Source organism: Myxocyprinus asiaticus, chromosome 28, assembly GCF_019703515.2.
Source record: "Myxocyprinus asiaticus isolate MX2 ecotype Aquarium Trade chromosome 28, UBuf_Myxa_2, whole genome shotgun sequence".
Lineage (NCBI taxonomy): Eukaryota > Metazoa > Chordata > Actinopteri > Cypriniformes > Catostomidae > Myxocyprinus > Myxocyprinus asiaticus.
The window spans coordinates 39,838,687-39,851,228 of NC_059371.1; the positions used below are offsets into that span (position 1 = coordinate 39,838,687).

At 43.6% G+C, this 12,542-nt stretch overlaps 2 protein-coding genes across 8 annotated transcripts in view; both read left to right on the plus strand.

Moving 5' to 3' along the window:
- The window catches only part of LOC127418735 (zinc finger protein 260-like), a 340,334-nt gene that overhangs the window by 291,453 nt on the left and 36,339 nt on the right, over positions 1–12,542 (plus strand). For 2 of the 6 annotated variants that reach the window (XM_051659484.1, XM_051659491.1), the window contains one exon: positions 5,865–8,508. In XM_051659484.1, the coding sequence (XP_051515444.1) occupies positions 5,865–7,432 (1,568 nt within the window). In that variant the 3' untranslated portion in view covers positions 7,433–8,508. Of the gene's footprint in view, positions 1–4,976; positions 5,394–5,845; positions 8,509–9,261; positions 9,263–12,542 lie in introns of those variants that run through there. The other 4 variants (XM_051659498.1, XM_051659489.1, XM_051659497.1 and 1 more) reach the window with 4 other exon arrangements.
- LOC127418767 (zinc finger protein 345-like) overlaps positions 1–12,542 on the plus strand; it is a 96,517-nt gene that overhangs the window by 6,990 nt on the left and 76,985 nt on the right. The window lies entirely within an intron of this gene.

The following is a 12,542-nucleotide window of genomic DNA, read 5'->3' on the forward strand; positions in this document are numbered from 1 at the left end:
AATTAATGGATGAGTCTAAATGTAACCCCTTCACAACCTAAGGTTGGGAAAGGAAATGTATTCCTGTTGAAAGTGCTTGTGACTTCTAAGGGGGGTAATTTCAACAACAGCCTATATACAGGTGGCTGTACCAAAATATACATGGATCAGGTAGCCTGCCTGCAATAAAAGGGCATGGGCTCACATACTGAGTGTTGGAAAAATAAGCGCTCTAGACAGAGAGGATTTTGGAAGGGATGGAGGCCACGTGGTGTTTGTGACGATCAACCTGCTGTAAAGCATATGTACTGCAAGGACACACCATTTGTCCATGCCCATGAAGAGGCCCTGACTCTAGTTGAATGCGCTTTCACACCAATAGGGCATCTCACTCCTTGTGATTCATAAGTGAGGGCGATTGAGTCAACGATCCAGTGAGAGAACCTTTGCTTGGAGATGGACATGCCTTCTGTGCATCCTTCATAACAATCAAAGAGCTTATCTGACAGCCTAAACTGGAGGGTGCGCTCCACATACATGTATAATGCCCGCAAGGGCATAAAAAACAAATGCATCGTCTGCTCCTCATCCAAATTAAACAATAGGGCAAAGAAGGCTTGTAGGCAGACCACCTGAGTCCCGGAGTGCATGGATAGAACCACCAGAATATTGAATACCTGGCATGAGCTGTTGACCGACAGTGCCTGCATATCACCTACCTGTTTAACTGAGGCCAGAACCAAAAGGATACGAAACTCAACGAATTCCAATGGTTCGAATGGGGGGCTCTTGAGCGCCTTAAGCACCTGGTTTAAATCCCAAGCTGGGACTGTAGCAGGGCGAGGGGGTTTAGGCACCTTGTTCCCTTGAGGAACTGAAAAATAGAACATGTCTGCCCATGGAGGAACCAGCCTCCGGGGCATGGTATGCAGACATAGTTGCAACATAAGCGTCGATGGGGTATAATCCGCATCCAGCCGCCACTTAGCACACAGAGGCATCTCGTGGATAGTGCTGTAGCTTGCAGAATTGCATTAACCCCAGCGGGGGATGCCATTTACAGTATGTAAGCTACTACTGTCATGTTGTCCAATCGAATCAGAACGTGGTGAGTCGCTACCTCGGAATGCAAAGCCTTTGAGGCTAAGAGACAACTAGTATTTCCAGACAACTGAAGTGCTAGGTGCCGAAGGCTGGACACCCGCCACACACTGAACACATCCTTGATTACAACCTTTTGCCAGAAGACCTGACCCAGCATGATGCTGTTAAAAGTTTGGAGCTGTCCAAGGTGCTAGAGCAGCTAGACAGCAGTGAGTTATGCCAATGCGCATGCGCCCCCGGTACCAGGCATGCTGCCAAGGTTGGAGAGGTCTCATGTAAAAGACCTAACAGTGCAATGCCGGATGCTTTTTTTGTTTAACATTGCCATTTGCACAGCCTGGGTCTCAGAGTAGTAAATTCCCGTACTCACACAACAAAGCCTCAGAGCGGGCTATTAATAGCCCATCATAGTGGTATTCAAAATGCGCATGCCTCTCAGGTTCAACGGAGTGAGCGCTGCATCGTTATACTTTGTGTGTGGAGAGCCAAGGAAAGTACTGAATTATTAAGCTGTTCCCTTGGAACACGAATCTCAAAACAGCCTGAGACGAGGTGCAAATCGTACATGAAAGTACGCGTGCATCCTTTAGATCTATTGATGCAAATTAGCCAGAGGGCGGATGCGCACTAAGATTTGTTTCCGAGATACCGTTTTGAATGGGTGCTTTGTGAGCGCAATTAAAGCGTCTCGGATCTAAAATGGGCCGAAGCCCGCCGTCTCGCTTGCTAGAGGGGATAAATTGCTGCTCTCCACTAGGAAGCGGTTGTGCACAGATTTTGTGGGTAAAAGAAACGTTAAGGGCTTCTTCGAAAGTGTGTGCACCTCGTGCAGTGCAACAAGCGCTTTTTTGTGAACATCCTTTATTTAAACACAACACACAGAAGCAACATTTTGTGTAATATCCCAGTCCCAACGAACTCCAGTGGGGAGGGGGAGAGAAATGAGAACGTTTGTGTGTCTCGTGAAGGCATCATGAGTGCTTTTCTCTTTTTTGTAAAAATTATTTAACGCATCACACGGAAACAACATTTCGTGTAACAACCTGGCAAACTCTGGTGGAGAGTGAATGGAATGTGAAATGTGTATGCTTCTCATGTAGCGAGTGCTTTCTCTTTTATGTGAGAACATTGGTTATGTGAACACCACACGCAGAAACACATTTGTGTATCATCCCAGCGACCTACAGCAGAGAATGAGCAGTGTTTGAATGTGTGCATCTCAAATATTTGCAACTAGCACATTTCTGATTTTATGAAAACATAGTTTAACAAAATACACAGAAACAGCCTGCGTGAAGCATCCCGGCAAACACCAGGGGACGCAAACAGTGTGTAAATGTGCGCGTGTTTCAAGCATGTGCAGCACGAACAGACACAACATCATCACACAGAATCCACACATATGCAATCTCCCAGCGAACTCCAGTGAGGAGGGGAAGTGAACAGCGTGTAAATGCCTGCATGTCAAGCATGTGCAGCATGAGCAGACGCAACCCGTGCTTTCTCCATTGTGTGAGAAAATCATCACACAGAAACAACAGGCATGTAATCTCCCAGCGAACTCCAGCGAGGTACAGTGAACAGCATGTTGGTGTCGAGCATGCAAGCGAGCAGATGCTTTCTCTATTGTGTGAAAGCATTATTATGTGCAAAAACACAAAGCAACACCTTTGTCTACCATCCCGGCTTACCCAGCAGGGATTAGTAACATGTGAACGTCTCGCAGCGAGCTTGTTTCTGTTTCTTGTGAGCATTCTCAATTTGAACCAAACACACAAACTATTTGATGGCTCGGCTGTTTTTGGAGCAGCCGGGGTGGGGTTCTCCGCCAGGCGCTGACCTGAAATAGAGTGGTGAGTCACCGGTGATTTTTTTTTTTTAATTTGTGACCCACAGCGCCATCTTAAGGAAACCACGGAATTTCGTGTCACATCCATGACTCTGTCATGGCACGTATCAGCTTGAGTCAACGGCTGGTTTTGAACCGCAGTCCTCTGACTCTAAGGCCATCACTTAATGAGTCAAGTAAACACACAAGCCGGATCTCCAGGAAGAATTGCGATGCCCTTTGAGACACGGCCTTTTAATGGCGGCCGTACTGCAGGACCACTCATCCAAGCAAGATATTTCCGGCTTGACTGGAGGGAATCTGAGCTCCTCAACCACCTGCGAGGGGACGTGAATCATTTCTTATCAGTAGTCATGAACGCAGCTCTCAAGTTCATCTGACAGCGGGATGTGCTGCTTGCATACGGAAGACTTGCGGAACAACATTTTGAAAAAGACGTGTTGCACGCAAGCGGCTCTTTATGCGATACATCAACATATTAATACATATATATGAAAAGGATACAATATCTCCTGCTGGAATGCTGCGGGAAGCGGGGGTGTCTCGCTGAAGTGCTGCGTTGGTCAACTGCGAGGGTCTGAAGCGAAGAACCCATTTAAAGAGAAGCGTCTTCGATGGCAAGGCGGAGAGAATCTTCGCCGGAACACTACAGGGGAGTCTTCTCACTGCATGCGCTGAGTGGTACAGGCGATGAGTCATCCTGTCTGCATCTGCAGAGAAGAGTCCATCCGCTGAAGAAGTGTATCTCGACGGTGAAGCAAAGAGGGCTTTCAAGATGAGATGTCGCTGTCTTGAAGGAAGAAAATTCTGAAGAAATGGTGTTTGCTCACCCGCTTATATAGGCCAACTGTGCGCCCAAAGGAATGGGGCTCAGACACAATTGCCAATCTCAGGATTGCCGTTATTTTACAAGGGCTTTAACTAAGTCGTCGGAAGGAATCCCCATAGCGATTGAGTGAACTGAATCGAAAGGGAACATGAAAATAGATCTGACCATACAGACTGAAATGCATTTATGAGTGTGGTTTAGATCAGGCTTGAAAAATGTTTTTTTTTTTTGTGTGTGTGTGTTTTTGTTCTGTTTAGACTTCAGAAGCCTAAACAGATTTTAGTTACGATATTGGCAATATCCTCTGCAAGTAAATTTCCAAAACTTAGGATAGCAGGTGAACACTAGCAGTTACCTTATTTGGGTTTAGGTTGGGTTATAGTTTCTCCGGAATATTGCTGAATCAGCCAATCAGGTATTACTTAATGCATAAATTACTCTTCTCCTGCCATACTACATTTTCAAATATCCATGATTGGAATATTGCGAAAATCATCAAAGATACTGTATGTGGAAAAATAATATTTGTTTCTTAGGCATGCTAACTGCATAGAAATAGTCCCAGACACCACCCAAGATTGGAACGGGCCATCTGACCGATGTGAAAAGCAACCAACCACTGCTCATTTTTTTTTATTATGTTTATGGGCATAAAAATAAAAAAGTCTGCGACTCCGTGTCGTAGCTGATTTACGATGTGTACACACAGCACTCTAAAATATAAGTAAATCACTTGTAAATGTGACAAGATTTAATGCTAAGTGACTAAAAAATAGACATTGTTTAGTAAATGTTCAGATTTCACTTGCCAGTGATTGAGTTGTGAAGTGGTGAAGAAGTTTAGCACCGAGATCCAACTGTGTGTTGTCGCATGAACGGCAGTTCCTTGAAATGTGTGTCCATCAAAGATTAGATCCACACAGTCCGTTTTCATTGAATAATATCTCTTTTAATAGTATTTCTGTTCTTTACAGTAAGTTGTTAATCAGAAATTAAAAAGAAACAGATTTAATCACACATAGAATGGATGTGGTGCACAAATGGTGCAACTCTTCTCTCAAAACACATCAGACGCTCGCTGCTGGTATTCCTAAAGAGACAGTACCATTTTGCTTTTGTTATACCAATGAATGTTGATTCAATGTAAATATTGTTAAATTGTATAAATTATTTCAAACAGTGACAGCTCATTATTAATGCAAATTCAATCTTCAGTGTGTGTGACAGATGGGACCTCCACAGAATGTCAGGATTCAGTGTGGAGCGGCAGAGATGACAAACTCTCTGAACAGAGATCCAGAGACACACAGGACTCACAGCTCACTTTACTCTGTTCTACTGATGCTCAGGAAAGTGTGTGTGACCGTAATCAGGGTGATCAAACCTCCACAGAGTCTCTGACTTCTGTCTGTAATGCTGGAGAACAGCAGATGCTGCAGACACCAGTGAAGATTGAAGTGAAGCAGGAGGAGTTAAAAGAAGAAAACACAGCAGAGGAACAACAGAGTGGTGATGATGATGAACAGCGGATGCTGCAGACACCAGTGAAGATTGAAGTGAAGCAGGAGGAGATAAAAGAAGAAAGCACAGCAGAGCAACAACTGAGAGATGATGATGATTTTATTTCTTCAGGTATGTTTCTTTAAAGTTTCATATTTTCATACAAAGTGACTGTCATGTTAAAATCTGTTTTAAGAAAGAGGTTTTATCTCTAAAAGTCCCTCATTGATTGTATTGTTGTTTTAGAAGTGCTTGGTTGTCTTTTAAAAAGGTATATCTTTTTATTTAAAAATTTCCAAGGTCATAACAGTTCTAGATTAAGGATTTCTGCTTCTTAATTTTTAAGTCTTAATTTGTTCTTTTTAAAATTTTGGCATTAAAGGAATAGTTCTGACAATAATGAAAATTACTCACCCTCATGTTGTTGCAAATATGTATGACCTTATTTTTGTGACTGTGGTTCATATTCAATCTAAATGACTTTAATCATGAAATGCATTTATCAGCCTGGATGTTTGGTTTGTTATGTCATCACATTAGGGTTCTTTTTTCACTTTTGTCCCTCTTGAATTGATTTTTGTCAGTTTACTGTGTTCATTGTAGAGCTGATGGAAGTACAAGAGGAAAGTCAAGAACTGAATGAAGTGGAGGAGAAACTTCAGGATCAGAAACATGATTTCACAACTGGAGAAAAATCTCTGAGTGGCTCAAAGACTGAGAAGAATTGCTCACCACATAAAAGCCAGCCTAATATACACATGAGAATTCATACAGGAGAGAGACCTTGCACGTGCCATCAGTGTGAAAAAGGTTTTGCATATTCAGGCCACTTCAAAGATCATCTCCTCTTGCACTCTGGAGAAAGACCATTTGAATTTGATAAGTGTGGTAAAACATTTGTTTTGAATTCAGTCCTAAAACAACATGAAACTGCACACAACATGAAACTGCACACAAATGAGAAGCCTTCAAAGTGTTCTTTTTGTGGAAAGAGTTTTGCACTCCTTTCCTGTTTGAAAGAGCACCAGAAAATACATACCGGCATGAGAGCTCATATGTGCTTTGAATGTGGGAAGACCTTTATTAAATCCAGCGACTTGAAAAACCACCACAGAATGCATACTGGAGAAAAACCCTACAAGTGCTCACATTGTGAAAAGACTTTCACCCGGACAGAAAACTTGAAAGCACACAAGAGAATCCATACTGGAGAAAAACCTTACAAGTGCTCACACTGTGAAAAGAGTTTCAATCAGTCAAAAAACCTAAAAACACATAAGAGAATCCATGCTGGAGAGAAACCTTACAAGTGCTCGCACTGTGAAAAGAGATTCACTCAGTCACAAAACCTAAAAAAACACGAGAGAATCCATACTGAAGAGAAGCCATACAAGTGCTCACACTGTGGAAAGAGTTTCAGTGGGTCAAACAACCTGAAAGCACATGAGAGAGTTCATACTGGAGAAAAACCATACAAGTGCTCACACTGTGGAAAGACTTTTACTCTTTTACACAACCTGAAAACACATGAGAGAATTCATAGTGGAGAAAAACCTTACATCTGCTCACACTGTGGAAAGACTTTCACTTTGATGCAACAAATGAAAAAACATGAGAGAATCCATACTGGAGTGAAACCTTACAAGTGCTCACACTGTGGAAAGAGTTTCGCTCAGTCATACAACCTGAAAAATCACGAGAGAATTCATACTGGAGAGAAACCTTACAAGTGCTCACAGTGTGGAAAGACTTTCACTTCAGTACACCACTTGAAAATTCATGAGAGAATCCATACTGGAGTGAAACCTTACAAGTGCTCACATTGTGGAAAGAGTTTCGCTGAATCATTTAATCTGAAAAAGCATGAGAGAATCCATACTGGAGAGAAACCTTACAAGTGCTCATACTGTGAGAAGAGTTTCACTCAGTCAGAAAACTTGAAAACACACAAGAGAATTCATTCTGGAGAAAAACCTTACAAGTGCTCACACTGTGGAAAGACTTTCACTTCGGTACAACACCTGAAAATACATGAGAGAATTCATACTGGAGAAAAACCATACAAGTGCTCACTTTGTGGAAAGAGTTTCAGTGCATCAAAATACCTGAAAAAACATGAGAGAGTTCATGCTGCTCATGTTGGAGGAGTTTCAGAGCAGCAAGTCATGTAGTTACTCATATGAAAAAGTGTTGCTCAAAGTAATCACAGAGAGATGTCCATCTTCAGGTGCAATGCTTCAAGTAAATAGTAGAAAATTAAAATAGACTTCTGTACAATGTCTTTGTGCTTCAGCCTTGAAACTGCCTGGTTTACAATCTGCTCTGCCTCCCAAATGCATCCTGTTTGTACCTGGGCTTGACCAGCCCTCACAGAGAGGACTGTCAATTCCTTTATCTCTAAGACCAGCCTGGTCTTCTCCTGCTTGTCGCCTAAGCAGATGTCTTTAGTGGCAGCTGTAAGGCACTTCTTCCAAACAATGCTACATCTGAAACACAATGTAGCAAGCCCAGCCTCTTCATGATGTAACTGTTGGCCTTGGTATCCATCTTTGCCGCTGCAGTGATTTCACACATTTTTAGTGGTCACATCAGATGACATTGCTTCAAGCGGCATTGCTAAACATAACTTCAAGCATTTCAAATAATAATTCAATAGCCAGTAATAAAAATAGAACCGAGAAATTAGTGCTTGATGTTTTTCAGTAACACCAGCAAATGAACATCAATACAAAATCACAATACAAAAACAAAGTAATCAAATGCAAAATAAGACTAAAACTTCTTGGGCTGTTTGGTAATTTTTTAACTATTTTATTTTATTTTATTTTTTTATAAAAATGGTTTCCTGACTTGATTTGTGTCTAAGTGGTCAGTAAAAAAAAAAGGCAACACCTTTGATGTTCACTGTCAAAAGTCAAAGCATTTATTTTAATATGTAATGAGTACTGTGGACCAAGTGCAATTAAATTCTTAATAAGGTGCTTCTCACGTACTTCTTACACAGACATTAAACTTAACTTATACTTCCACAGTAAAGTAAATGCAATTTAAACATATGCATAAAGTGTAAATGTAATTTTCTGTGTTATACTCTTGCCAATTCATTTGTTTGTGAGTGTGTGTGTGTGTTTTGAACTCTGGATATTTTACAGTTACATCTCTTCATTTTTGTGTGCATGTGTGTGACTGACTAATTGATTTTATAAAAAAAAAAAAAAAAAAAAAAAAAAAGATATTTAAAATAGATTACTCATAATAAAATGCTTATTCTATGTTTTCTCTTTGTAACACCATGGTCAGGTTTGACTGTACACATACAGTAATGTCACATTATTGCAAAAACTGGCTCTTAAATTCAAATAATAGAAAAAAAGAAAAAAAAAATCTAAATATATATCCAAAAGCATGACTTGTGACAATCTAATTTTAAATTGTATTGAATTTAAATTGATAATCTAAAATTAGAAAATCAAAAATACAGCCATCTACTGGTTATTATTGTTATGGCATGATTTTCAAGTCGTCTTTTCCACAAAATGGCAGAAATTTGCCCCCAATACATGACACAATCTTATATTGTTTCAATTTATAGATGTGAATGTTTTTACTGAAGTGAAGTTAACACAAATGTTCTCATTTTCATATGCAAATGAATTATGTAACAAGATCTAAATAGCATAAAATCCCCAAAGAAGTGCATAATTTTATTGTTATTACATTTTCGCATGCTTGTGCTATTTTAAAGAGCTCTAGAAAATACATACTGGCATGAGGGCAAGAATGTTTGTCTAAAACAATGTGGCTGAAATCTTTATTCACATTTCTCAGTTATTTCGGTGTTAATCATTTTCTTAATCCTTAAGCCAAGTGAACACTGCACGACTAGTCACACCCTGCCCACACTAAATGACAAAATCTATGATCCCAAAATGGATTCACAAACTCATAGCAACTTTTTTCTTTTAAAAAGAAGCTTTTATTGAACGAATGATCAGGGGAGAGTGCAGACACAAGACCGTGTTCAAGAGCTTATTCTTGATAACTTCTCAGCAAACATCATGAACGAAGGGCTTGTGCCTGTTATTGCACTGATTGGCGCAGAATGGGAAAAAAAGAAATGCTGAAAATAATGTTGAGATAGTGGGTAGGGAGATGGTGATGTTTTATTTTCTAATTACTTAATTTTCAGGATTGGCCCCAAAGTATCAAGTCAGGTCTGCAGTCGCTGTCTCGATCCGGATCCTCGCGAAGGGAGAAATGAATGACACAGATACTTAAGTATGCATGAGAGATTTCCCGTACTTTATTATTCAGCACAGCATTATATACCTTAATAGCAGTAGACTAACTACATTATCCAATGAGATCAGTCATTACCTTATTTGAAAAAAAAATACATACAGATTCTGCATTAATTACGTAATTGAAAAGAAAAAATTCTAGAATAGACGAGTTCAACTAGACGGTGTTCAACTTTTGACCTGAGACACTCAGAGGAGTAAAACGTCATGGTTACTTGTGTAACCTCTGTTCCCTGATGGAGGGAATGAGACGTTGTGTCGATGTAGTGACACTAGGGGTCACTCTTGGGAGCCCGAGACACCTCTGGTCTTTGATAAAAGGCCAATGAAAATTGGCGAGTGGTATTTGCATGCCACTCCCCCGGACATACGGGTATAAAAGAAGCTGGTATGCAACCACTCATTCAGGTTTTTTGCTGAGGAGCCGATATAAGGTCCGGCCAATTCAGCGGGTAGTTCAGCGTTGTGGCAGGAGGGACACAACGTCTCGTTCCCTCCATCAGGGAACGGAGGTTACACAAGTAACCATGACATTCCCTATCTGTCACTCACTCGACGTTGTGTCGATGTAGTGACACTAGGGGTCCCTATACGAAACGCCACAATTGGCTGAACTGTGTTACGTGAACTGGCGGTGTGTGGTGGGCAGACTACTGTGTGCCTCATAGCCAGCACACCAGGTCGACACATAACCTCCCCCAACATATTTATGAGTGTCGAACGGCCCTTTTTGGGGACAAGTCGACTACCCAAAAGATAGAGACAGGCTTAACCCAGTCGTGGCCTCTTTTCCCCTTCTTTTTTTCCACTCCCTAAAAAAGAAGGGGGATTATCCGACTGGGCCGCCAGGTCTAGTCGGGGGTGTCCCTCCCAAGGGGAAGACACCACGGAGACCACACCTCGTCCAAAGAGGGGGGGGATATTTAAGTGGAAAAATACGTCACATGGTCTTTCCTCTTCAAGGTAGATCCTGCCCAATGGGGGAGGAGTTACTACAAACCTGGAGACTGGGGCAGAGGGGCTCGGCCCAAGGAAGATGCAGTTTGCCAACAGGGAAACGAATTAGCGGAAGATATATATCGCATGGGGTTAGCCTTACAGGGAGCCGCCACATGCGGAGCACCTACCCCAGAACAGGACTCTTAATTAGCACGTGTACTGGGCCGGCAGCAAGTCTCTCCAAAAACTCGACTGCCATAGGGCTCGGAGGAAGTCAACAAGGGAACAAAGTTTGTGAACACTACTGGGAATTAATGGTGCACGTCTTCAGCTCCAAGGCAGGTGGAAGGCGCAATGTGCAAGCGATACACCCGGCCAGCTATCCCGGGCTTATCAGCATGTGTTGCGTGCCACTACCTGGGACAAAACAGGTTCCACCCGGAGGTTGTAGAACCTTGCACAGGTGTTGGGTGTTGCCCAGCCCACTGCTTTGCAAATGTCTGTTAGAGAGGCACCCCTGGCCAGGGCCCAGGGAGCCTCTACATCCCTGGTAGAGTGGGCTTGTAGCCCTACCAGGGGCGGCATGTCCTTGGCAACATATGCCATAGTTATGGTGTCAGTGAGCCAGTGGGCGATCCTCTGCTTGGAGACAGCGCTTCCTTTCTGCTTTGCACCAAAGCAGACAAAGAGCTGCTCAGAGATTCTAAAGCTCTGCGTGCGATCCGTATAGATGCGTAAAGCGCGCACGAGACACCGCAATGACAGGGCTGGGTCTGCCTCCTCCTGGGGCAGCGCTTGCAGGTTCACCACCTGGTCCCTAAAAGGGGTGGTGGGAACCTTGGGCACATAGCCCAGTCGGGGTCTCAGGATCATGTGAGAGTATCCCGGACCGAACTCCAGGCACGTTTCGCTGACAGAGAACGCTTGTAGATCACCTACCCTCTTGATGGAAGTGAGCGCAGTCAGGAGGGCAGTCTTCAAGGAGAGTGCCTTAAGCTCGGCTGACTGCAAAGGCTCAAAGGGGGCTCTCTGTAGACCCTGAAGAACTCCAGAGAGGTCCCATGAGGGAACAAGGCAGGGTCTGGAGGGATTCAGCCCCCTGGCACCTCTTAGGAACCTGATGATCAGGTCGTGCTTCCCTAAGGACTTATTGTCGACTGCGTCGTGGTGTGCTGCTATGGCGGCAACGTACACCTTCAAGGTGGAAGGGGACAACCTCCCTTCCAACCTCTCCTGCAGGAAGGAAAGCACTGATCCGACTGCGCATCTCTGGGGGTCTTCCTGACGGGAAGAACACCACTTAGCGAACAAACGCCACTTAAAAGGCATACAGGCGCCTCGTAGAGGGGGCCCTAGCCTGAGTGATCGTGTCTACCACCGCAGTCCCATCCAAGGGCCAGACATGGAGATTCCAGAGGTCTGGGCACGGGTGCCAGATGGTGCCCCGTCCCTGAGAAAGAAGATCCTTCCTCAGGGGAATTCGCCGGGGGGGCTGTCGCGAGGAGCGTGAGGTCCGAGAACCACGTTTGGTGGCCAGTAGGGTGCTACCAGGACGACCTGCTCCTGGTCCTCCCCAACCTTGCACAGGGTCTGTGCAAGTAGGCTCACTGGGGGAAAATGCATATTTGTGCATGCCAGGGGGCCAGCTGTGTGCCAGCACGTTTATGCCGAGAGGGTCTCCGCTGAGGATGCCATATGCCCCAGGAGCCTCTGAAAAAGTTTCAGTGGAACCACTGTCTTCTGCCTGAATGCCTTCAGACAGTTCAGCACTGACTGTGCGTGCTCGTTCGTGAGGCGTGCCATCATCGAGACTGAGTTCAACTCCAAGCTGAGAAAAGAGATGCTCTGAACCAGGGAGAGCTTGCTCTTTTCCCAGTTGACCTGAAGCCCCAGTCGCCTGAGGTGCGTGAGCATGAGGTTCCTGTGCGCACACAACATATCCAGAGAGTAAGCTAGGATTAGACAGTTGTTGAGATAATTGAGGATGCGGACACCCACTTCCATTAGCGGGGTAAGGGCTGCCTCTACGACCTTCGAGAAG